The following is a 27,757-nucleotide window of genomic DNA, read 5'->3' as shown; positions in this document are numbered from 1 at the left end:
CCAACAAAAGACTTTCTGCACTTGTCGTGCTTTAACTAATTAGAATATGTTCAGGCCATTGCTTGACTACACTGTGATGTATGATGTTGTGAATCGCCTGTATAATTATAATGTATATCATTGTATTGTTAAAGATCTGTTTTATCTTGTTTTATTTGTTTTTACCTATTGTTTTATATGTTAAGTTGTAATCCATTTAGCACATAATTTTGATATAAATGTAATATAAAAGATATTTAAATAAATAAACAATAAATAAATAAAGTGTTATGTGCCACTAGTGCACCTATGCTTAGCAGAATTCACAGAGATGCTCCACTATTCTCTCACACTTTGAAAATTGGCAGACTCTTTTTTTTTTATTTTATCTTTATTGATTTTCATTTCATTTAAGTAATAACTCTTACTTACAGAAAAAATAAAGGAGCTAGAGTTACATAATCCATATACAGATTTATTACAAAACAAAACATTACATCTTTATTTAATCTTCATAGGTAAACTTCAAACATCTTCTATCACCCCTTTCTTTAAAGGAAATTTGGTGGGGGGCGGGCAGAATTTTCAGGAGTTAAAAAGGAAATATACCATACATTAATATAGGCTCAACGTATCCTCCTGCCCTCTATCTATATTATTAATCTTCATGGGTCAGATCTTTATTAAGGAAGGGGTAGCTATGTTCCTTGAGTATAAAAAAAGACTTCAGTTGTTCTGGAAAGAAGAAAATAAATGATTCACTTTGTAGTCTAACTAAACAATTACAGGGATATCTTAAAGAGAAACTATAACCTAAAGAAACAACTTGAGATTTCAGGGAAAGAAATTTCCTCCTTCTCTCTTGAGTCACTTGGGTAAAATCTGGGTATATTCTAATCTGTTGAGAAAGAAAGCTAGCAGATATATTTTTTAAATATCTCTGCATTATTTGACTAACATCGTGCTCAGACATAAGCATTATTAACAAAGTGGCTCGTTCATACACTTCTTCTGAAGAGCTTTCCAAAAATTGTGTTAGATTCTCTAAAACCTCCTAGTGTTTCTGTATATATCTCTTATTAGCTGGTAATGGCAAGAACACCAATTTATTAGCCACAGGTATTTTCAAATCTTCAAACCTTAGGACTTCCTTTAGATATTTTTTTAAAAGTTATATAAGGATCTCTTCTCATAGGATGTTAGGAAAGTTCAATAGACGTAGGTTCAAATGCCTATTGTAATTTTCCAGTTGTTCTAGCCTTCTGCTGGTATAACTAAAGTCCTTAATTAATTTTATATTACAGTCTGAATTCTTTGTAGTCACAAGTTCCACTTTTTCAACTTGAGCCTTGAGCTCAACCATTGTTTTTCCACCTTTTCTTCAAACATATCGACTTTTAGACACACCAACTTTGTCCCTTGTTCCTTAAGTGAGTGGCTTAACCCAGCCACCAAGTCCCACAACTCATCCAGCGTTACAACCGCAGGTTTGGGTGGAATTTGAAAGGACTCACCCTCAGTTTCCAATAGGGCAAAGTCCTCACTCTCCATGACTGCTCCGGACAAGTTTTCCGTTCCTTCCTGCATTCCAGTGTCCCTGCCTGGCATCGACGAAAGAATCCTCTGGCCTCCATCGGCATCGACAAGCTCCACTGCCCGCAGGGAAAACTCCTCTTGGTCGGACAAATCCTCCCTCTGGCCCCCACCTTCCGGAGTCGCATGAAAGACATCATCTCTCGGCACCACGGGGAGTAGAGAGGAATCATCCAGTCTAGGGGGCTGTGGAGGTTGAAGTTCTGGGGGGCTTAAGGTCACATCCCCTTGTAGTTCTGCTTCTCCCTCGGCGTTCTCTACAGCGGGGACTTCGCCTCCCATTGCAAGGCAGGAATAGGCCGGTAAGACATTATCAAGTGCTGGATAGATGGTATAGCTGCTTCGGTGGGGTAAGAGCGAACCTTGCCCTTCCGTTTTGCAGGCATCTTTAGGAAATCGCTGATATGCAAGAGAGAGCATTTTCCCGACCTTAATGTTGAGCCGCCATCTTGTCCCCCTCCAAATTGGAAGATTCTATGAGAGTAGAGGGAGCTTGAGTAGAAAGGTTATCCCCCCATCTACTTCTTGATGAGCAATTCTGAATTGTCTCAGGCTACATTTTCTATAGATATTTACCGGTGGCACAACCTAGGCTTTCGATTTCTTGGTCAGCTTTGAAACAGAGCTAACTAAGACATTCATAGCTCTGCAAATGGAAGTTGATATCCCAGCACACACACACACATTATTTATGTTTACAACTGAAAAGAGATATTTTTAAAGTTCCATTGGAGAACAATTCTTTATGCACCGTGACTGGGATAGAGAAACTGCTTACGCAGCCTCCAATGGATCCAAAGATAATTACCAAACTGTACCACTTCTTAAATTTTGTAGATAATGACCTGATTACTGATAAGGTTCTTATTGAGTGCTGGAATTGTGACTTATTCCTAAATTTAGATTATTCAGACTGGCAAGAGATATGGTATTCAATTCCAAAACTAAGTATTTATAATATAAAACAAGAACTGTTGAACAAATAGTTGCATTATACATATATTTCTATCCTCTTTAATGCTAAGTTAAGCAACTCGAGTCCTCTATGCTGGAGGCAATGTGGTACTATTGGGACCTATCTTCATATGTGGTGGTCTGCAGGACATAGATAAGTTTTGGCTGGAAGTCTCAAGATGATAGAAAAAATGTGAAAATGAAAATCAGGTTGACTCCTCAGTTATGTTTGCTTGATAGACAGGGGGGATCAAGACCTGCCAAATCCACTTAGAATGCTAGTCTCTCACTTTATGTAGGGAGACTGTCAACAAGCAAAATATGCCCTGTACAATTTTTGCTATGCATGCTAATGAGCATGGAGCAAAATTGAGGCAAAATTTCACCTACATGGGCCTTTAACCCATGGAAAATATCACAGATTAGTATTTTGGTAGCCCAGAATGAAAATTAAGTTACTTACCACATTCAGGAATTCCCTTAATGACAACCAGCCAGTCTCCATTTCTGCACACTGCAACAGAAGACAAAATTCTTCACTTATTTATTTCACACTGCAGTTTCACTTTTCAATAACACATATGAAACTTCGATGTCACTTAAAACCACTCCTATGGTGCTGTGTACTTGCTTTTTTCAATTTTTTATAAAAACAGAGGAGATATGTTCATTTTGATATAGATATTCTGTTATTCACATATTTAGTATTTGTTAACATTTAGTTCCCTATTCAGTAAGCTGGCAAGCTGACAAATCTCCCAGCTAAAGTTAACTGGATAACTTGTGTCAGATAGTCAGTAAAATAAGTTATCTATATAGGATCACTTACATAACTTTAACTAGCTATATTCAACATATAGCTTTAAGTTTATTCAACAGTCATTATTTACATACTATATAACAGTACATTTGCAGATTATCTTCACTACTAAAGTTCCTTGTAAAAAGTTGTACACACACATTCTATTCCAAAACACTAATAATGTTAATTGCCATTTGCTAAATGTTATTTTTACCTTCAATGTTCCTTGTAATAATGTTTAATGGTTGATTGTTATTGTTCAATGTTTAATGTTCTATGTACAAAACCCCGGTCTAACCTCCCAGACCAGGGCAACCTTTTCGTTACTTGTAAACCGGAATGATTTGTATTGCATACAGGAATTCCGGTATATAAAAATTAAAAATAAATAAATAAATAAATATAGCTAATTAAGTACAAAAAAACCCTTCAAATGCAGGAGACTTGATTGCCCCCACCCACCAAAATAAGTATAAATTACATCAGGGCATAGTGCCCAACAGTGACCCCCATCTCCTGCCATGCCCATAATGTACCGCCCTGGGAGTTTTGGTTTCTCTGTGTTATTTGCTGATTGGATCCCAGCCTAACTTTCCCACCCTACTTCTTTCTTTGTTATACTGGGATATTATGTCCCCAAAACAAAAATGTGAAAAAGAAAAAAAAATAAAGTTTCTCCTCTCCTCTTACCTCACCTCTTTTCTGGTTCTCCAGCTTATTGCTTTATTCTATCCCTCTACAATTTCTCCTAGTTCTCCCAACCTTCTTCTTTCTTGGTTACACTGAGGTGTTTTTTCTTAAAAATAAAAATATATAAAAGGAACAAAATACAAGTTTCTCCTTCCATCCCAACTCTTTTCTGTTTTTCTGTCTTGCTATGTAGGCCTGTCTAGATCTTTTTGTCTTCATGATTCGGGGTATGGACACTTTTGAGCTGTTTGTGATTGACCACACTCTATGCCTTGGGGTTTGCACATCTTTGTGCTAGTTATGATTAACTGCACTCTTTGCCTTGGGGGTTTTGATACCTTTATGCTGTTTCCAGTTTTCTAAACTCTACACCTTGTGGGTTTTCATGCGTTTGTGCTGTTGGTATTTCCAGCACTATACACCATGAGGCTTTTGATGCATTTGAGTTGTTTGGGATTCACCACACTGTATGCTTTGGAGGTATTGATGTCTTTGTTCTGCTTTCATTTCCATGCACTCTACACCTTGGGTTATTCCTTCTACTCTGTGTAGCTGTCATACCCCTGATGTACCACCTTGGGGGGTCTTGATGCCACTCTGCCTAGCTGCCATGCCTCTGATGTACCACCTTGGGGATATTGCTGCCATTTTCATGATGAGCCACCTTGGGGGTTTTGCCCCCACTTAACCTGGCTGCCATACCACAGACTCTACATCTTGTGGATCTTTCTGCCACTTAACCTTACAACCATATCCCAGACTTTACACTTTGGGGTATTAAAATTGCTCTTCCTTGCTGCCATACACCAGACTCTACAATTGGAGACTCTTACTACCACTCTACCTTGCTAGTATAACCCATACTCTTCTACTTAGGATATTCTTGCCACTGTTTGTGGCTGCTTTGTACCTCTCATGGTGATTTTGATTCTTCATGTCATGCTTAATATGACTTTGCCTTTCTATTAGTGACTGGTTTTTTTTCTGCCACCTTTGCTGATTTGTTTCCCTTTCATGGTATCTTAAAATGTTCATGCCACTCTTGGTGCCACTTTGTTCCTCTCGTGCCACATTTATGGAGTCATGTCACTGTTATCGGTGCCCTCTTTTGAAGCCTTGTGCTATTCTTGGCACTTAATGCTGTTATGTTCCCCTCTGATGGCGTCTTGGGGAACTCCTGCCACTGCTGGTACCCTTTTGCCCCTTTATGATGCCTTAGGCTATTCATACCACTTTTGATGCCATTTTGAACAGTATTGGTGCCTTACAGTTCTTTTCCCCTTCTGATGTTGTCTACCAGCAAGGTCCATTAGAACTGGTTAGAAAACACCAATTCTGAAACTCAAAATAGGCTGCATTGCTTCCCTCAAAAATGAATGAAACAAAACAAATTATTTTTTTAAACAAATGAAATGAATTAAGATTACCTACAAAATAAAGAAAACAAAATGAAAATGATGCCTCTACAGTCTACACATGCCTATAGTACCAAAACCTCTCCCTCCTCCCAACACTCTCAAAAGATATTAATCATTGCAGGCCTTTTGGCCTATGAGGCTGTTGTTTTCACATAACATGATAGTAACATAGTAATGATGGCAGAAAAAGACCAAAATGGTCCATCTTGTCTGCCCAGCAAGCTTCCCAAGGTAGTAACTGCCACTCCATGCAGGTTACCCCCATGTTTCTCTTAAGGGAAGTAACTGCTGCTCCGTTCCGGTTAACCTTTTTTATTTATTTATTCCCATTCTCTAGCCTTTTAGGGATCCAAAGTGTTTATCCCATGCCCCTTTGAGATGCCTTGATTAATATTAGGGTTGTAACCATGGCTGCTTCAAACAGCTTACTCTAGCCTTCTTGTAAATCTGATGCAGCTGTATCGCCCCCTCTCTGCACATTGACTAGGGTTCTTCCCTCTTTGGCCTTCTAAAGTTTTGTAACTCATTGTCCTTGAACTTCTTTTTCTATGGAACATGTTTATTATCTATTTTTTCATGTATGTAGATTTGATATTCTACTTTTTCCCCAAAGTTGGTCTCAAGATGGATTTTTATTTATTTAACTGTATTTATATCCTACACCCTCCAAAGTTCGGGGTGGGTTACAATATTACATACATATAAAGTAATAAAAACAGTAACTAAAAATTACATTTACAATATAACTTAAAATAAGATGGAAAATTAAAAGAAATTAAAACTTAATTTAAAAAAAACCTGGATAGATTAAATGTAAGAAGTACATAGGTAAGAAATGCAAGCAGGAAAAGTAGTGCTTGAGGCTTTCTTGAAGGCTTTTTGTCAGCAATTAGTCATGTCTGGAGGATTAGTGCTCCACAAGATAGGACCTGAAAAGGAAAATGCTTGTTCCCTAGTTGAGACCAGTCTAGTAGTTTTTGGCGATGGAATTTGTAAGAGAAGTTTGTTTTTGACCTACGGTTTTTGCAAGGTGTGTAAATATGTAAGGATGCTGGTAACCAAGTGGTGTTGTTACTGTAAATGAGGTTGTGAATGATCGATAACATTTTGTATTGTATGCACCATTTGATTAGAAGGCAGTGTAGTTTGTGAAGAGTTTGAGAAATATGGTCAAAGATGCTGCTGTTGAAGAGAAGTCAGGCGGCTGAATTTTGTATTAACTGAAGAGGGTGAATTGTGGATTGAGGAAGACCTAAACACAAGGAGTTACAATAATCTAAACTAGTAAGAATTAGTGATTGAAGAATAGTGTGGAAATGAATGGGGTCTAGAATGTGTGATGTGTTTTAGTAGTCTGATTTTATAGAATGATGATTTTTTAAGTGTTTTGATGTGCGTAATTAGGTTGAGTTTAGGGTCTAGTACAATGCCTAACTTATGGACTTCTTTTACAATATTGATGGTGCAATTGTCATGCTGAATGACGGTAGGAATGTTATCAAAGGGAGGATTACCTAGTATGAGTATTTCAATTTTGGATAGTTTTAAGCTTAATTTGTTGTGGTTGATAGACATAGTTCTAGAAATTTTAATGAAAGTATCGGACCAGGTATGTTTAGTAGGAAAGTAGAATTGGATGTCATCTGCATATATTCTGTATATAACACACCCAGTGTAGAGAGCAGCTGACAAATAGGAGTGAATTATATATTAAACAAAACAGCTGAGAGAACAGATTCCTGTGGGTCTCCTATACTCAAAGTAAAAGGAGTGGAGTGAGTTTGATTGACTAAGATTTGTTGAAATCTGTTTGTCAGATATGATGAAAAACAATTGCTGATCATAAATCTCCAAAATATTCATTTGAATAGTATTGCCATACAGGTTTCATCTACAATAATTAACAATTTTAAATGAAAAATCTTCTCTACATATCAGGTCCGAATGCACCAGTATGTCCCTAAGATTCTTGGGTCTCCTAAATGAGAACAACGGAGGACCATTCACACCCACAAAGCCACTGACCAAATGCCAATGGCTTTTAATTACTTGGATTAAATCATCTACCCTATTTGAGTAGGGTAGAATACAGACCAAAGATTTGGAGTCTACAGGTTTTCTAGGAGTCAATAAAGATCCCTGTTGATGTAATGCGCTCTTTTATAAGCTTGTTTAATTATTCGGTCCAGATACCCCCTTGCACTAAATCTCTCCTGTAAATCCTTGGCATGTTTCTTGAAGACTGACACATCTGAACAGATCCTTCTAACCCTAAAGAACTGTCCCAAAGGAATATTTTCTCTGATATGTTTTGGATGGAAACTTTTGAAATGCAACAGTCCATTTCTATCAGTAGCCTTCCAATATAGCTCAGTCACAAAGGACCCATCTGTTTTACCCACTTTCATATCTAAAAAAGAAACCCATTGAATCTGGAAATCACAGATGAATTTAAGGTTTACATCCTGCACATTTAAAAGTTGAAAAAATTCTTCAAACTCTGCTGTAGATCCTGACCAAATTATAAGGATGTCGTCAATATAACGACACCACAATCTCACATGTTTGTACCAAACAGAGGAATAAACAAATTTCTCCTCAAATGCAGTAACGTACAAACATGCGAGATCTGGCGCCATTGTTGCCCCCATTGCGGTTCCATGAACCTGTTGAAAAAGTTCATTTTTGAACAGAAAATAATTTTTCGATATCCATGGATAAACGATGCATCAGGCATTGGCTCGGTGTTAGAGCCTTTGTCGATATATGTGGATCATTTTTTAGGATTTTTTTGTCCCATTAGCAAGATCGTATATTAAGGATTCATCTCATTTGATAACAGTGTTGAATTCTCTCCCTGTAATGTTGGAACCAACTTTACTTATATCTATGGATATCTAATCTCTATATTCCAGTATCCCCCAGGGGGCCACTATTAGTTTGATACAAGAGGTTCTGGAAATGAGGGTTGAAAAGAAGGTTCCTACACATTTTCTGGTAGAATTGGCAGCTATTGCTCTAACTAAAAATTATTTTCTGTTCAAAAATGAATTTTTCCAACAGGTACATGGAACCACAATGGGGACAACAATGGCCCCAGATCTCGCATGTTTGTACGTTACTGCATTTGAGGAGAAATTTGTTTATTCCTCTGTTTGGTACAAACATGTGAGATTGTGGTGTTGTTATATTGACGACATCCTTATAATTTGGTCAGGATCTAGAGCAGAGTTTGAAGAATTTTTTCAATTTTTAAATGTGCAGGATGTAAACCTTAAATTCACCTGTGATATCCAGATGCAATGGGTTTCTTTTTTAGATATGAAAGTGGGTAAAAAAAGATGGGTCTTTTGTGACTGAGCTATACCGGAAGGCTACTGATAGAAATGAACTGTTGCATTTCACAAGTTTCCATCCAAAACATATCAGAGAAAATATATTGCTTTGGGACAGTTCTTTAGGGTTAGAAGTATCTGTTCAGATGTGACAATCTTCAAGAAACATGCCAAGGATTTACGGGAGAGATTTAGTGCAAGGGGGGTATCTGGACCGGATAATTAAACAAGCTTATAAAAGAGCGTGTTACATCAACAGGGATCTTTTATTGACTCCTAGAAAACCTGTAGACTCCAAATCTTTGGTCTTTATTCTACCCTACTCAAAAAGGGAAGATGATTTGATCCAAGTAATTAAAAGCCATTGGCATTTGGTCAGTGGCTTTGTGGGTGTGAATGATCCTCCGTTGTTCTCATTTAGGAGACCCAAGAATCTTAGGGACATACTGGTGGATTTGGACCTGATATGTAGAGAAGATTTGGAAGGTGTTTCGGGTGGACATCACCCATGCACAAATTGCAATGTTTGTAGATTAAATCTATCTGTGCAGTTTTTCTTTCATCCGGTTTCTGGGAAGAAAATTTTTATAAGAACAGCCACTACTTGCCAATCCATTTCAGTATTGTATATTATTGAGTGTCCATGTGGTTTGTTCTATGTGGGAAAAACATCGAGAAAAATCAAAACCCGGATTCTAGAGCATTGCAGTAGACTTCGTAATGAAGTAGAAACTGCTCCATTGGTGAGGCATTGGCGTGAATATCGACATTCAGTTGAGGATCTCCGGTTTTTTGTAATTCAAGAGGTAAAAAATAGACGAGGTGGTAATTTAAATAAAATGTTGTTGCGAGTGGAGCAGAGATGGATTTTTTCTTTAAAAACCTTATGACCAAATGGATTAAATGACAGAATTGATTGGATTACGTGTTTCTAGGTGTTGGGTGTGCTTTTTGTTTTTAGCAAACTAAAAAGGTGTGATGGGTACATTTAGGGAGGTGAAGCATTGTCCCTTTAAGATGGTTGGTGATGTATGGGTGAAATAGTCCCTTTAAATCACCGTGGGAATTAGGAAGTGATGTGGATAAAGATCGGGTTGTTTTGATTGGTTAAGTGGGATTTAAAAGAGGTAGGAGGGGAGGAGTCGATCTTTCCCTTTGATTCGCTTGATGATGGGCGGCTGAACACTGTGGAAGTGGCGTCTGTTTTCAGAATTGGTAAGGTAAGTTTCCTTCATTTCTAAGCATATCTTTTCTTCCCTTTTCTTGTGGGTTAGAATTTTGAGAAATATAGAGAGAATTGGGAAATGTTGTTTGATTTAACTCATTGTAGGTAAAATGAAAATGAAGTACAGGATATACCGTAAGAACTGTTTTCCTACGGGAGCTCTTTTGAAACACGTTGAAGAGTGAGAGTCGGGGAATGTATCTGTTAATGCGTTCAATTGTTTTCTGGACGCACAAGTAAAATTTGTAAATGTCATCTATGGAAGAATGTTTGTTTTTTGAAGAAATTGTTGAGGAATTTTTCTTCATTTAAAATTGTTAATTATTATAGATGAAACCTGTATGGGAATACTATTCAAATGAATATTTTGGAGATTTATGATCAGCAGAAAAATATTTTTGCTCTCCTGAAGAAGCCTGTGAAATGGCAAAACATGTTGAAGAATGTGATTGTTCTGGCAGTTGTGAAGATTCATTGACATGAGAATTTTTTCTGCTTTTTGAAAAATTTGTTTTGGAATGAGAAAAGATGTTTGAAAAATTTTAATAAATAAGAAAAGATGTTGGGTTAACAAGATGTTTAGCAAATAATGTGTGTGAAAGGAAGAATGAATGGAGTGTGAGTACAGTGGGGATTTTTAGGAGGGTATTCCTTGGGTTCGTGTTTTGAAATTTTAAAAGAAAAATATTTTCTGTGTGTAATAAATAAAGATTATGATATATTGTATATGTCACTATATGGTTTGTGGGTTTGGATTTTTGTGATATATTGATTTGCTTGTATAGTTGTATCTTCTATAAAATGGAGGCATAAGAGATATGTGACCTTGAGGCCTAAGGTGGCTGATAAAGGATACGTGACATTAAGACCTAAGATGGTTGGTACTGGGGCATGCTATGGTATTATGATGTATATTGGGAAATTAATAGATATTAGGATTGGGAATGTAGACTGGACCCATAATTAGTTAGGGGCATAGCAACTGAATATTAGGATATGATTCAAGGAAATACAAAAGGACATTGCTTCATGTTGATTTGTTTTGATATGTATTCAATTAAATGTTTGATTTATATAACTGATTGTTAGTGCTTGGAGAATCAGAACAGCTTGGGATTGCTTGCCCCTTGTTCTCTTTTGATATCTTTCACAATAAAAACCAAAAAGGGAAGTTGTATTCTGACTTGAAATTCTTCTTTTAGAATCATTTTTATTTGGACAAACCTATAACCATTTGTTCTTCTCCTACCTAGAGTAAGAGGTACTTGAGCTTTTGCCCTTAAAAAGGGGCTCATTTTGACCACAGCAAAGAACAGTTGCAGATGTCACCTTACTATGCTTTATTCAACCCTGTCAAATGATATTATTATTTATTTATTGTATTTCTATTTCATTTAGCAGGTATTCTCTAAGCTACTTCCATCCCTGTGATGTCCTTACAAAAGTATAACTTCAAGAACTGAACACAATATTTAAGGGGAGGTATCACTAGTGACCTATACAAGAGAAGTAGTAAATCCTTTTTCCTGCTTATTCTACCTCTACTTATGCAATCAATCATACTATTAGCATTCTCAATTGCTTTGATATATTGAATGGCTAATCTGAGATATGTTCTCCTTTATCTACAGTTCTCAGTTCTTTTCCTAATTGATATGTGGTATAATGGACCAGCTTGTAGTTAATGTTTAATTAGGCAAAGAGCCTCCACAAATATTCATTCAGGTGAATTAGTTTAAGAAACACACAACTATGAGGAATAAACAATAAGCAAACAGACAAAGAAAGCAAAAACAAATATAAACCCTAGTTCTGTCTGTGGTCAAATTATACTTACACAAGCAGTTACTTCACTGCCTAGGGCTAGACTTAGCCAGTTAGCCCCTCAGAGTCACAGTATAATCCAAAACAGCATTTCAATCCCTCTTAAGTGCTTTTACCTTGCTGTGTTTTTTTTTTTTTTTTTTAAATCTTTGTATTGAAACTTATTACTCCTTAATATGCAAAAAATACTCTGAGTTGCATTTATTAATGTACGTATTTATTTAAAAACTTTTATATGCATCTAATCCTAGGTCTAACTGAAGCAAATGTAGTGTTCATAAAATATATAAAACAAACATAAAACATTAAGGGTCGGACTTTCAGAGGATTTACATGCGTAACTGGCCTTACGCTCGCCGGGCCTATTTTCAAAAGGCCCTGCGATGCGCGTAAAGCCCCGGGACGCTAAGTCCCCGGGCTTCACTTAAAGGGGCAGGAAGGTGACACGGTGGGAGTGGGGTCAGAGGCTCCCAGCACAGCGGCTATTTGCTGCCGGCGCCTGCAACTTCAGCTCCAGGGCTGAAGTAAGTTATGTAACAAGAAAAAAAAAGAAGAGCAAGGTAGGGCGGAAAGGGCAGGGGAGGTAGGGGAAGGAAAGGTGGGGTAGGGAACGGGGGAAGGCAGCGCAGCTCGGAGCAGGCTCGGCGTGTACAAGGTGTACAATTGTGCACCCCCTTGAGTGCACTGACCCCCGATTTTATAACATGTGCGCATGTTATAAAATCGGGTGTACATGTGTGCGCGCCTGATAGCGAGCACATGTGTACGCCCGCGTGCTCCTTTTAAAATCTACCCCTAAATATAGAATACAAAAATAGGCAAATAGAAAAAACATAAATAGCGTGTATTCTAGTTTGCTTGTCCTAGGATCATCAGACTTCCTCTTTTTTGTCTTCCCTTTTTTATCTGCACCATCTGGTTGATAAGAAATCTGTCTAACCACAGTGAGCTCCTAGGAGCTGGCTAGTGGCTCCCAGAATCCCAGGGCCCAGATTCTTAATGTGGGAATATATACTCCCCTAAATATAGCTAATAGATATTTTCTTCCAAAATGCATGATTTTACACTTTTTAGCATTGGAGCTCATTTTCCAAACCTTTTACCACTCTTAATTAAAAAAAAACACAACAACAACAACAAAAACTTTATTTCAATCTTTTCCAGTGTCTTCTCTATTAGGGATTGTTGTATCAACACAAACACAGATATTTTTCCCTCAAGTGTTATAGTTATTGGTGTTTGGGTGGATCATTGGACACTGTGGCAGCTGACCACGCCCACAGGGGGCAGTCCCGTGAGGGACCACAGTGTCAGGCTAGACTCCGGACACACAAACACAGATTGAATCTTTATTTAAACAGTTTTGGAAACCACCAGAGGTGGCAGTAGTGAGTAGTAGATGTTGAGCCCGGCTGGACGAGTATCCCACAGGACGCTGGAACAGTGGATCCTCTGCTTGGTTGTGCTGTAGTGGAAAGAGACTGAGAGTTATGAGTACACAGTGATAAACATACAGAGTCCCAGGTAGACTAGGAGAAGCTCGGAGAAAGGGAGAGTAGGCCCTCGAGGAGCGAGTACCGGTTCCTGATAGCCCCTGAAAGAAGCAAAAGAGGCCCCCTGAGGAGAGGGTACCCTGTTAGCAGTAAGAGTTCCAGAGAATGCTGGAGTGGCAGAGTAGCTTCGGTACAGAGAGCGAATCTCATCCGTAGTAATCCGAGTTGTTGCTAACGCGATTAGCTAGCAAAAGAGGTAGCTTAAATATCCGGGCAGCATGACTTCATCTCAGGGGGACGCCCCTGAGGTTCTCGCCAATGAGAAAATAAAGATGAGGGTGGCGTGCGCGTCCTATGCTACCTTAGAGGAGCATGGCGGGAAGCAGCACCAAAGCAGGTCCGGGGACATTGGAGAGGTCGGCAGACAGAGGAGCCACAAGAAAAGTAAGGTAGGCAGGATGAAGCCATCGCAGACCAATGGTCACAACAGTAAGTAATGTTGCTAGTAAAGATATTGAAAAAAACAGGCCCTTGCATCGTTCTAAGGAACTTCATTGGTCACTTTATCTTTACCAAAGATGATAGTTGAGAGATGAATTGTTCCACACTGTAAGCCCAGCGACTATAAAAATATGTGAATGAATAGACTGTAGTTGAAAATGTTTATGAGAGAGGACTTCCAACAATGATTGAGACATGGTGTGCAAAACTCTGGCTGGTCAATATTTGATAAGACTCAGATATTTTAGAAGGGTCTTACTCTTGTATCGCCTTATAAATGAAAACAGCAACTTTAAAATTAATTTTGCTGGGTCACAGGAAGCCAGTGAAGTTTGCATAAAACTGGAGTTACCTGCTCTTTAAACGGACAAGAGGTAACCACTTTTGTGGAGTGGGATTACATCCACTGACTTCAGGTACAATGGGGCCTCTCTCTTCTTCTAGAAAAAGTTCAACAGAGCTGAGAAAGTAGCAGTCAGCATTCATTTTTTGAAAGTTTCTTTTACTGTTCTCATTTGTACACTATTGAGATCAATGGCCTTATCCATTCTCATTTGTACAAGTAATTAAAGTGCTGCCTCCACTGTAATTACAAATTTCATAATGCCATTTTTTGCCTTAGGGCCCTCTGTTGCCTTCGCCTTCTTAAATACTGAAATAAAGAACCTTTAAGATTTCTGCCTTTTGTTGGTCCTCCTTTTTGTAAACCCATTTTTTCCCTTTCCCTTTCTGTCTTTGGTTTTTTTTTTTTTTTTTTTTGCTTCTTCCATAAATACTATATCTAAAAAGGTTTTTATTTCCTTCTTTTTATCATCAATTGGACAATTTTCTCTTCCATTTGGAGCCTTGGCTAATCAAACTTCCCCCCGTGTCTCCTTTAGAGTCTCCTGATATTTCGGTCTGTCCTCCTGTGCCTGCGTTTTGTTGTTTTTAACTTTTTGATTGCCAATATATTTGTTCTTCTAATTTCTGCTGCCTATAGAGAACCATTTTGCTCCCTCTCTCATTTTTCCTTTGTTAGCTTGACTGCCTTAGACAAAAACGTGTTGCTCCATTTTATTATTGACCATTGTTCCTCCATATGTTTCAGCATTTGGATTCTTAATAGGGCCTCTTCAACACTATCTCTCAGCATCTTGACACCAATCCACAGTGCAATGATCACTAGACCCTAACTTTCCCCTCAGTGTAAGGTCAGTAATATTATCTCCAATTTATCAGTACCAAACTCATCATAACCTCCCCTTGTATGGGCTCTTTCATTGGTTGCCTGAAGAATGCCTATAGAGCATCCATGACTTCTTCATTTATAGATGATACTGCAGCAGGTCCAGTCTATATCCCATTGACAGAAGTCACCTATATGTCAGCAAGGCTTTGCTTTGTCGTCATCAAGGTGATGTCCTTTGACATGCCTGAATCCAACCCCTTTTATTATGCTGGGGATCTATTTCATACTCCTATGGACACAAAAAAATTCTTTAAGTATTTTATGACAATCCCCCCCCAAAAAGTATTTTTTTGAGCTCCCCTTTATTTCTGTGGTGGTTACTATTGTGTACCTAATATAAAAAAAACCCAAACCACTACACCTCCTCCCACTTTTCTGTATTTTGTCTCTTTAGAAGAGATTATAGTCTGGGACAGTCACCTCACAATCCTGGTTTTCATTCATAAAACTCCACTTATAGTAGAAAATAACTGTTGGCATCCCTATTACAAATACTTTTAAGAAAGTGTGGTATTATTAGTTACTAAGCCTAGCTGATAACCACTAAAATTTCCCAGAGTATTCATTGCTTCTCCTCAGTTTGACCCTAGCTTTTTCTTCTACCCTTCCTGGCTCAACCAGCACACTCTGATCCTCCCTCACTAGAAGGCCCCAGTACTCCCTTTCCCCTTCTCAATCTGACCCCAAAACACTCTGACCCCCTGCCCCAGTCCACCCTAGCACATTCTGATCTCCCTCCCCAGCCCACTTTGACCCCAGTGCACTCCGACACCTTCCCCAACCTGACCCCAAACTCTGACACCTCCTCCTCAGCACACTCTGACAACCTTCTCTGCATGACCCCAGCACTTCTTTCCCCATTTTCAGCATAACCACAGCAGTCCTCTCCTCTCCACACCCCAACCCAACTCCATTACCATCCAACTTACCCTTTCCAGTTCACCCAAACCCCATCTACTGCCCATCCCTAACACACTGACTCCCTTCTCATCCCTTCCCTCCGCTCCAGCTAAAGCCCAGCACACTCCGACTCTCCTCCACAGCCTGATTCCAACATTCTCTTCTCCCCTCCTCAGCCCAACCCCAGCATCCTCTGAGCCCCTCCCATCAACTCTGCCCAAGATATTTGCCCCCTGAAGTTTATGAACCTACTCCCTCCCACCTCATCTGATCCAAACACTGCTCCCATTCTCAAGCTCCTTCTGGTTTGCTTGCCCCATGGCTCACTATTGTAAGCACTCATCTTCCAGCCTCCTTCCAGTGCTGAGACATTCAGGGTGAAGCATGGGCAGGAATCCCTCAGAGGGAGTGTGCATGCATGCTTGCGCACATGTGCATCCCACATGATACGTGCATATGTTCTGAATAAAACTCATACCTCATAATATATGTGTGGACATTCTGATGTATGCACGTATACTTGTCAGTGCTGGTGCATGCATGTACACCCCACCAGTTCCCCATAAAAAATACCATCTGGTTATGTTATCAGTGACTGCACTACTTAGGCTGGATTCACATAACAACCCCATTTTTCTGTTGTGTTACCAGTTTAAAAATACTATCAAGGATATTTTTATCATATTATCTTTAGCCATATTTTCCGACACAACTAACTGGCTCATTTGTCAAATCATATTAGGGCGTTATCAACCGTTAGGGCCCTAAATCAGGGGAAAATACTGAAACGCATGCGATAAATACTGCATTGTGAAATGCGTATGCAGATTTTAAATTAGTATTTGAGTGGGAGAAGTTTGGGTGGAGAAAATGGAAATGAGGGGCAGTTAGTGCCTGTGTGATAGAGTAATGCAGAGCAGCACAGGCTTTAATGCTGGAAATAACTACACCTTTTTTCTGTGCGTTATGCCTGTGTTAGTTTTGCACTACTGGCCAAAATGGTTTTTAATCGCAAATGTTGGTTCGGGAGAGGTAGAGGAGGGGAGGAGAGAGAGAGAGAGAGAGGCTCACATATAAATTAACTTTTTATACCACTGTAAGAAGCAGCATTATATACTCAGGGGGAGTTTTGGAGGGTGGGGTAGGTTTTAGGGGGCAGTTTTACGTGCACAGTCAGAGGTATGGAATGAATAAAGTTAAAAGAAGAGTAGATGTATGCAGTGTACTCTCTACCTAGCTTGACTGCAACTAGGTACAGAGTGCATTGTACGAAACACTTCTTTTACCTTTATTCACTCCAAATGATCCAAAATCTTCACTGATGACTACTGTGCTTGTCATGCCAATAACAGTGCATGTAAAATTGCCCCACCACATCAAACCTCACCCCAAGTTACTAGTGCCCCCTCTTACAGTGGTATAAATAGTCCACGTATATGTGAGCCTCTACAGAGACTGTCTGTCTCTCTCTCTCTCTAGCAGACCAAGCCAACCTATGCAGAACATATTTTCACTATATTTATAGTGATCTGATGAATCTAGGCCTTAGTTTGCACCTGAAAATTCTCTAACTTTAGCCAGACAAAATGTGACCAGTTAGATTTGAGACAGCACTCCTAGACTGCATCCAGAAAAGTCTCTTTTGTGACTAGCAAAATGTTTGTGTATGCCCATTTTCATCTTGTACACACTTTCCATGCCCATTCACACAAATCATTATTCTCCCCCTTCTATGCTCCATTATTACAGCAACCGTGTCCACTCTGTTCTTTCAAGGCCTTTCTGACTTGGAAGACTGATGGACAGAAGCATGCACTCACTCATAGTCCTGGAACAGTGAATTAACAAAGGAAAGAGGATGCCAAAAGAAGCACAAAACCTAACACAAGCCATACAGACGTCCCGTTTTTTTTTTCTTATCCTGCAACTCACACCTGCCATTGAAGTTCCCTTCATAGAGTACAAGGACTCTTTCTCTTCTCAGCACTTACAAGCTGTGGAATGTGTTTATTCAAGAGACAACGGCTACAAAAACCATCATATATGGAAGGAAACAAAAAGAAAAGAAGTAGAGTGGTGAGGAGCATGGGCCTTTAGTATGTGCAAGCAGTTTGTGCTTGTGGCTGCATACTATTTAATGTTCAGGCAAATGTCAGGTGTAGACACTTTTGTTTTTATTTCAGTGTGTGTGGTAGTAGTGCATGTTCACCATTCTAGTTTTCTTTTAGCACATACATGAAAATTTTAATGCACCATATGTTAAATGGCATTTCAAGAAAATTGTAACTGTGGTTTCAGTGCATAGACCTCAATGCTTCTCTGTCAAGCAGTTGACTAGGTAAATTCCCTGCCTAAGAATTGCCTTCCTCTCAGCAGATAATGAGTACACCTACCGTGTCACAACACTGGTACTTTTCACTGTGGGGAAAAAAGGGGCAAGGACAGGTTTAGGGTGTAGAAAGCAAAGTACATATAGGGATCTGAAATCCCTGCACAGGGTTTACCACATGTACACTATAGCTGCTGTAAAACAGGGGCAGTCCATGGGAATTTTTGTATCTGTGATTCCCACCTGGCCCCAGATTTTCAAAGGGAATCTCTTTGGGAAGTTTCCCTTTAAAATGAGTTTGGCATTTAGGTTTTGAAAGTTTCCCTCACTAAAAGACATATTTAAAAGCATTACACTGACAAAAGCTTGCATATGTGCATGTAAGGAGCTGCAACATGTGTATTGTGTATTTTTAAAAACTCGTAAGTGCATTTATTCCCCTTCATGCACAAAGATATATATATGTAAAAAAGGGGTGGTATAGGGGCGTAAGTTACTATTTTAAGAGACATATGCACACATACCTTTTCCAACCCACATATTTTTACACCTGATAATTATCTAGTGTTAAGTACTGTAAATGACCGTCATCAGCACTGTGCAGGTCCAACCCTCCTCGAGCTCCGGGTTCTCTCAGTGTCTGGTCACCGGTCCCCTTTGCAAAGTCCAGCAACCTTTACGCTCCCAGGCCCAATGAGTTCTCAGCAGAAAGAGGACAAAACTAATTCCAAAATGAAGGGAAGGTTTTTAATCCACACGCTCACATTCCCTGGTACCATGGTTGCTGTCCTTCTCTCCCCGGCCGAGACAGCTTTCAGAAACAAATTGCTCCCAAAGCCACTTGTAACCTGGTCCCGCTCCATCCTTGTCAGTTCCTGGAAGAAGACTGAAATTGCTCTGGCTTTGGCTCTTTTTTATAGGATGGAGACTCCTCCTCTGCTAGACAGTGATTGGGTCCTGGGTCTCCACCCTTTTCCTCTCCTTCCCTCGTGGCCAGGGATTGGTTCTCGTGTCTCCACCCTTTTCCTCCCACACCTGGGTCTCTTGTTTCTCCGATGCCACAGGGGAAGGAACCAGAGTGACTGACTGTGTCACTTTGTATTTCTTCCCCCTTCCCTGGGGTTTTTAGTTCCGGGGAGTTTTCTGGTTCCTGGGGCTTTAAACTTCCTCCCCGGGCAAGCATAGTGACCCTGTCACAGTACATATGAACATAAGACCATATGCCATCAAGTCCAGTATCAGGTTTCCAACAGTGGCCCAGCAATGTCACAAGTACCTGGCAGGATTCCAAGGCGAAGACTGATTCCAAGCTGCTTATCCCAAGAATAAGCAGTGGATTTCTGCAACTTTCCCTTAATAATTGATAAAGGACTTTTCATCCAGGAACTTGTCCAAACCTTTTTCAAATGCAGCTATACTAATAGCTTTTATTACATCCTCTGACATTGAATTCCAGAGCTTAATTATGCATTGAGTAAAAAAACTATTTTCTCTTATTAGTTTCAAATGTATTATCTAGTAACTTCCTTGTGTTTTGAAAGAGTAAACAACTGATTAACATTTACTAGTTCCATTTTACTCATTATTTTAGAGACCTCTATCATATCTCCACTCAATCATCTCTTTTCCAAGCTAAAGAGTCCTAACCTCTTTAGCCTCTCTTCTATCATCTTGGTCGCCCTTCTCTGTAACTTTTCTACTTCTGCTTTATATCTTTCTTGAGATGGGGTGACCAGAACTGAGCACCATATTCAAGATGAGGTCGCACCATGGAGCAATACAGAGGCATTATGATATTCTCTGTTTTATTCTCCATTCATTTCCTAATAATCCCTAGAATTCTAGTAATAATAAACATTGTTATTGTATAGTACTGATTTCAGGGGCAGGTCTGGGTATACATGTTGGGTAGCAAATATATGCCCTATGAACTGTGATCCTCGATCCGACACTATGTGCTTCGGTAGGCCATGGAGGTGAAAGATTTGGACTATGAAGAGCTTCGCAAGTTCCGAGGCTGAGGGTAAGCCAGGCAGTGCCACGAAGTGGGCCATCTTGCTGAAGCGGTCGACTGTGACCCAGATGGTATTCATACCTCCAGAAAGGGGTAGATCAACCACAAAATCAGTAGCGATATGCGTCCAGGGCTGTTCCGGAGCTGGAAGTGGTTGCAGCAATCCCCACGGTTGGCCAGAAGTAGGTTTGTGTTTGGCGCAGTTGGCACAAGATGCCACATAGGAGAGTGTATCTTCCTTGATAGTTGGCCACCAATAATACTTCTGTAGCTTCAGCAGGGTACGGCGTGGACCAGGATGGCCAGCCAGCTTGGAATCGTGTGCCCAATAGAGCACTTTCTTTCCGAGACGCTTTGGCACGATGGTCTTACCAGCGGGCACAGAATGAGTAGCCGCTAAGATGACTTTCTTCGGGTCAATTATGTGCTGCGGCTCTTCTGGAATATCCTCCGAGAGGAAGGAGCATGATAGGGCATCAGTTCTGTTATTCTTGTCTTCGCAGCAATATTTGAGCATGAAGTCAAAGCAGTTGAAAAATAAGGACCATCTAGCTTGTCTATGGTTAAGACGTTGCGCATGGCAGAGATACTCTAGATTCTTATGGTCCGTAAACATGGTAATTTGATGTTGAGCGCCTTCGAGCCAAAGCCGCCATTCGTTGAATGCCAACTTAATAGCCAGGAGCTCTTTGTCACAGATCCCATAATTCTTCTCTGCCGGAGAGAAATGTCGTGAGAAGAAAGAGCAGGGACGTAAGGACTTGGACTCACCAGTCTGGCTCAGAACAGCCCCCACACTGACGTCAGAGGCATCGGCCTCGACGATGAATGGCTTGTTGGGGTCCTGATGATGTAGGCATGGTTCCGTGGAAAAGGCAGTCTTTAAATCTTCGAACACGGAAATGGCCTCCACAGACCATTTAGAAGCATTGGCCCCTTTCTGGGTCATAGCAGTCAAGGGCACCGTTAAAGAAGGATAGTTCTTTATAAAGCTTCTATAGTAATTGGTGAACCCCAAAAATCGTCTCAGGGCCTTCAGGCTGGTAGGTTGGGACCAATTCTTGATACTTTCAAATTTTTGGGGATTCGTCTGGAAGCCATCTTTAGACACAATGTAGCCAAGAAAAGGCATGGAGTCTTTATGGAATTCGCACTTGGATAGCTTGGCGTAGAGTTGGTGTTCTTGGAGTCTTAGTAGAACTTGCTTGACATCTTCTAGATGTGTAGACAGATTCTGAGAAAATATCAGGATGTCATCTAGGTACACTGCGACACTCTTGTACTACAAATCCCGTAGAATGTCATTCATCATGTTCTGGAACACAGCGGGTGTGTTGCACAGGCCGAAGAGCTTTACTAAGTACTCAAAATGACCGTCTCGAGGGTTGAAAGTCGTTTTCCACTCATCACCACTGAGAATTTGGACTAAGTTGTAGGCCCCCTTCAGGTCAAGTTTCGAAAATATCTTAGACCCCTGAAGCCGGTCAAACAGCTCTGAGATTAAAGGCAGGAGGTAACAGTCTTTAATCATAATCTCGTTCAGACCTCAATAGTCAATACAAGGACGTAAGGTTACGTCCTTCTTCCCCACAAAGAAGAATCCTGCACCGGCTGGCAACTTTGAAGGTCTAATGAAACCTTTCCTTAAATTCTCCTCAATGTACTCAGACATAGCCTTATTCTCTATTGCAGAGACATGTCCTTTAGGAGGTTCAGTGTTTGGTTTCAGCCGAATGGCACAGTCATAAGATCTGAGTGGAGGGAGGATGTCAGCAACTTCTTTGGAAAACACATCACTGAATGATGTGTATTGAGGCGGCAGTCCTGCCATCACTGGAGTTGTAGGCATGCAGAGAACAGGAGAAACTTCTTTGAGGCAACTGCCATGACAACCTGGGCACCAGAGGGAGAGTTCCAAGGAGGACCAGTCAAATTGAGGCTGAAGCAACTGCAACCAGGGTAACCCCAGAACGATAGGGTGCATGGCCTTCTCTAACACAAAGAATGGGATTGTCTCCATATGTAGGGCTCCGGTGCGAAGAGTCACTGGTTCAGTGCAATAAGTCACATCACCGGGCAAAGGCTCTCCATGGATGGATGACAAGAGTAGTGGAGCTTCTAAAGTAATGAGGGGAATCCTCAAATGTTCCACTAGGTGTCAAAGTATAAAGTTGCCTCCTGCCCCAGAATACAAAAGGGCAAGAGTTTGGATTGTAGACGGTCCGCAAGTCAAGGAGACTGGTAGAGAGAGCGGAGGAGAAGGTGTGGTAAGGCCTAAGAACAGTCCTCCTGCAGATTAGGCCCGTCCATTTTCCGGACGAATAGGGCATATTGGGACATCATGACCAGTTTCTCCACAGTACATACATACACCATGCCTCTTCCGGAGTCTTCTCTCTTTTGAAGTCAAATGACTTCTACCAAGTTGCATCGGTTCTTCTCCACTGGCAACATGTACTACTGGAACCATCTGAGGTGCAAGTTTAGCACGAGTCTCCTTCTGAACCGGTCCTTTAGTAGGCTTGAGTTCTTTCACCTTATCATGAAGCCAGTGGTTAATTCTAGTAGCCAAAGCCACTAGTTCATCCAGCGAGTCAGGTGTCTCATGAGTGGCCAGCTCGTCCTTCAAGCGGGTATTCAGATGTCTGAAGAAGAGAATTTTCAGGCATCTAAGTTCCCAGCATAATTCTGTAGCAAGAGTCTTGAACTCTATTGCAAAATCAGCCAGTGGTCAGTTGCCTTGCTTCAGGTCCACTAGGTCAGAACCAGCAACAGTCACTCGAGCAAGATCGTCAAAAACGAATTTAAATAATTCTATAAATCCATCAATATTCCGCAGGATTGGATCCTTATGTTCCCACAATGTTGAAGCCCAAGACAAGGCCCTTTCATCAAGATAAGATAGAATATAAGTAGTCTTGGTGTAGGCTGTAGGGAAGTGTCCAGGCTGCAATGCGAAATGCATGCAGCATTGGTTTAGGAAACCTCTAGTTCTTTGAATATCTCCAGAAAAACTAACTGGAGCAGTCAGAGGTACCATAGTCTTTATAGTTACTTCAGGTAACTGACCTTCATTACTGGAAGTAGAGCCTTGCGTCTTCTGTGCTTGTAGCTGATGAAACGCTGAAGTGAGTTTCTCCAATGCGTCTTGTAGTTCAGCAGTGAGTAAGGCCAGGCCTGGAATGGCCTGCACGGCATTGAGCTGTGCCGGATCCATGGACTTATCAATCTGTTATAATTAGTGAGGTTTGGGTGGACCCTTGGACACTGTGGCAGCTGACCATACCAACAGGGGGAAGTCTCATGAGGGGCCACAGGCCAGGCTCAGCTGAGGACACACAAACACAGAGATTGATCTTTTATTAAACAATGTGGTGAAGCCACCAGAGGTGGCAGTGGTGAGCAGTTGAAGTAGCCCGGCTGGGATAGTATCCCTCAGGCGCTGGAACAGCGACTCCTCCGGTAGCAGTGCTGTAGTGGAAAGAATGAGAGTAATGAGTACAGTGGAATATGCACAAAGCCCCAGTATGGAGAACCCCAGGATAGGGAGAGCAGACCCTCGAGGAGCGAGTACCTGGTTCCAGGGAACAACTCTAAGGTGAAGATGGTAGTACTCACTGGTGTTGAAGATAGCAAATCCTTCCAGGCAGAAGAGAAGGTAGGAGCAGGCAGTGAGTCAGGTAACATAGGCCCTCGAGGAGCGAGTACCGGTTTCCTGATAGCGACCTGAAAAACAAGTGAGGCCCCTGACGAGCAGGTACCCCATTAGCGTTAAGAGTCCAATAGAATTGGAGGCAGAGTAGCTGGGTACGGAGAGCGAATCCCATCCGTAAGGAATCCCCTTGCTAACTCAATGGCTAGCAAACATCGTAGCCTTTAAATATCCGGGCAGCATGACGTCATCACAGGGGGGCGCCCCTGAGGTTCGCGCCAAGTAGGAAATAAGTGTGAGGGCCTCGCGGCGCACGTGCGCACCCTAAGGTATAGGCGGAGCATGGTGGGAGGCAGCACCCAAGCCGGTCCGGGGACACCGGAGAGGGCGGCAGGCAGACGGCACAGCAGCCAGGCGTCCATCCACAGCAAGAGGAGGTGCAAAGAAAGAAAGGTAGATGGAGTGAAGCCGTCAGGAAGGGACGGTTGTAACAGTTACATTTACTTGCATAACTCCTTTGAAAATTCACCTATATGGAGATAACTTTCAAAAAAAAATGTAACTACTATCATAGCAATTTTCAAAAGCCATTTAGTCAAGAAAAGTGTACTTATGCCATTGAATTGTCCACAAGATTTACGCGCATATGTTCTAGCAATTTTCAAAAGTCCACTTACATGGTAAAATGCATTTTACACATGTAAAACCCATTTTTAAGCATGTAAATGCTTTTGAAAATCAGGTCTACATTTCATAATATGCACATATGTGAAATGTGCATGTTAAAAATACAAGAAAATTGTGCACACCCATATACACATGTATATGACACGCACACATGTTTCAAAGTTATCCTTCCTGCAATGTTAATTATTGTTTGAACAATTTTGAAAAACTGATCCTGTTACTGAAATAAAATCATTATTTATTTCTAAGTGGAATTCATTCTCAACAGCCAAAGGACATGTGTATGATGATTTCAGATGAATTTCAAGAAACAGATTTATTTTAAAGCAGTAAACCCTCATGGATTGCATTTACTAGCAGTTTATGTTGTCTCTGGAGAAGACAGACCATTAATTAGCAGTAAATGCCATATTCAGAGGCAAGATTTCATATTATAGGATACATGTTGCATGTTTTGAATCTTTTTAAAGTTTATTTTCAATGACATTTTTATTTAATAAGAAGCATAAAGTACAATTATTTTGATAATTCAGTGAAACTAGGCATTTTTAGGGAATTATTGCCTTTTGTTCTAACCGATTAAAATGTTTTTTACTGAACATGAATATTCCACTTACACGATAATGCCTGTTACTGGGCTGTTTGTTTGTTTTTTTATTTCTTCCATGCTCAAAAATAATTATCACTTTTATGATATAGGCGTATGATAAATATTTAAATAAATAGAATGAAATGTTAGGGATGTGCAGAGCAAAATTTTATGTTCATATTTTTTATGTCCGAAAGGGGGTCCCACTTGCGGCCAATATGGACATAAAAAAAATCCAATGAGTTGGGTATATGTACATATGTGCAAAAAAAAAATTTAAACCCCCTCACCCTCCTTAATCCCCCCCCCCAGACTTACCACAACTCCCTGGTGATTGAGCGAGGAGTGAGGACGTCATTTCTGCAATCCTTGGCGAGAAGCATGTGACGTCGGTGGCACGTCGAGTGACGCGGCGTCACGTGATTCCCGGCTCGTTCGCGCCGGACGGCTCGTTCGGCCCAAAAAGAACTTTTGGCCAGCTTGGGGGGGCCTCCTGACCCCCCCAAGCTGGCCAAAAGTTCTTTTTGGGCCGAACGAGCCGTCCGGCGCGAACTTGCCGGGAATCACGTGACGTCGCGTCTGAGTGACGCGGCGCCACGTGATTCCCGGCGAGTTCGCGCCGGACGGCTCGTTCGGCCCAAAAAGAACTTTTGGCCAGCTTGGGGGGGTCAGGAGGCCCCCCCAAGCTGGCCAAAAGTTCTTTTTGGGCCGAACGAGCCGTCCGGCGCGAACGAGCCGGGAATCACGTGACGCCGGCGTCACTCGACGTGCCGCCGACGTCACATGCTTCTCGCCAAGGATTGCAGAAATGGCGTCCTCACTCCTCGCTCCATCACCAGGGAGTTGTGGTAAGTCGGGGGGGGGATTAAGGAGGGTGAGGGGGTTTATATTTTTATTTTGGCTCAACAATCGCGATTTCCCACATATCGAACATATCTATGTTCGATATGTGGGAAATCCGATCGTTTATGTCGAATCAATTTTTTAAGTAAAAAAAAAATATGAGTTGCGTTTTACTAATGCGGTCAATCCGAATGCACACCCCTATGAAATGTCCTGGGCCTCATGGAGGATGACAGTAACAATAAGAGCAATTTTTCCCCAAAGGAACATCAAGTAAGGTTGTTTTCTGCTACCTAATTTCCTCAATTTTGATGCTGGCAGATAGAAAGCTCTGTTATATAGCTTTTTTTTCTATTCAATGGCAACCCACAGTTTTCGCAAGAATTTTAACAGAACACAAAGAAACGAAACCTTTAAATATAGCGAATGTTGAGTTGGACTTTCTCATATTCAAAACTGTCCATCTTTTAATTGATATCACTCCCCTTGTTCTATCACAACAAAAAAAATATGAGTTGTGGTTTTTCCTCAAGGATATAAGTTCAGTTTTCACTGTTTCACCATGATAATGGCTAAACCAACTTTCAATAAATTTACCAAGTAAATATACTTCCTATAAAGTGGTAGAATGTGTCAGCCTTCTGGTTCTTAGAATTTTTAGATAAAAGGTGAATAAAATGAATGGAACATACATGCCAATTTTTGTATAAAATGATAACATACACCACTGAAAGTAAGAAAAACATAACTGAAACCAATAAAATTCTATATGCATGTACAATAAAGAAAATTTTGATACACTGACAGGAAATCAAGGCTAACATTTTTCCTTTTTATTGTAAAGTTAACAGATTAGCTTTGTTTTTTTCCTAGATACACGTGAATATGACATGTAGGAACATTACTGTATCAACGTTTGCTATCCAAGCCAGCAAAAATGTAAATACGAAACTTTGAAGACTATAGAAGTCAAATTTTATCGGATGGCACAGAAAAATGTTGCCTTATGATGCTGTACACCTTTTATTCATTTATTCATTTTGCCAGTACTCTTTGATATACTTCAATTGTGTGACTTATATGAAGACAACATATCAGAGTAAAAACTGTAGCGATAATACTTAGATGTTACCTGGTCCCGTGATGTCAATAGTCCTGTGTTGCCTCAAGGGTACCAAGGATACTGCGAGGGCATCTGAGATAAGCAAGACTGTAATGCAAAGCAAAGCGGCAGATTTTGCCATGGCACCTGAGAATAACACTCCAGGTTAACTTCTTTGCAACCGGATGTTCAAAATGTTGACTTCTAATGGTCGAACAGAAGGCGAAATACCTCTAGCACACGAGGAACTTTTGCCACTTTCTGGGCAGAGTGAGACCGGCAGAGCTAGGCAGGTTTATAAAAGCCTCACGAACAAGGCAAAACACTCGAGGGTCTGCGTCACCAGAGGAAAAGGTCAGCCTGTTCCAAATATTTGATGCTTTTCCTTTGTGAGCTTCATTATCAAAGAGAAAGATATAAAGTGCTTCACCAACTGAGCAGTGCTGCCAAGAGGCATACTTTAATGAAGGTAATTATTGTTTTAGTTTCTCTTAAGAAACAACCCCAGAGAGAGCGTATAAAGCGCCCTCATGGCTACTTAGGAAGAAACAATTTCAGAGATGGCTGTTTCGTCGTGTTTGATAAATAAAGGCAGC

The 27,757-nt window shown here is 40.6% G+C and overlaps 1 protein-coding gene across 3 annotated transcripts in view; it reads right to left on the bottom strand.

Moving 5' to 3' along the window:
- The window catches only part of LOC115098293, a 178,840-nt gene extending 151,290 nt beyond the window's left edge, over positions 1 to 27,550 (bottom strand). For 2 of the 3 annotated variants that reach the window (XM_029614925.1, XM_029614956.1), the window contains exons 1-2: positions 27,192 to 27,550; positions 2,990 to 3,040 (exon numbers count right to left, since the gene is read on the bottom strand). In XM_029614925.1, the coding sequence (XP_029470785.1) occupies positions 2,990 to 3,040; positions 27,192 to 27,303 (163 nt within the window). In that variant the 5' untranslated portion in view covers positions 27,304 to 27,550. Of the gene's footprint in view, positions 1 to 458; positions 2,047 to 2,989; positions 3,556 to 27,191 lie in introns of those variants that run through there. The other variant, XM_029614848.1, reaches the window with a different exon arrangement.
- Positions 27,551 to 27,757: the final 207 nt, after the last annotated feature.

Source organism: Rhinatrema bivittatum, chromosome 1 (assembly GCF_901001135.1).
Source record: "Rhinatrema bivittatum chromosome 1, aRhiBiv1.1, whole genome shotgun sequence".
Classification (NCBI taxonomy): Eukaryota; Metazoa; Chordata; class Amphibia; order Gymnophiona; family Rhinatrematidae; genus Rhinatrema; species Rhinatrema bivittatum.
This window is presented reverse-complemented; position numbering and strand designations above follow the sequence as displayed.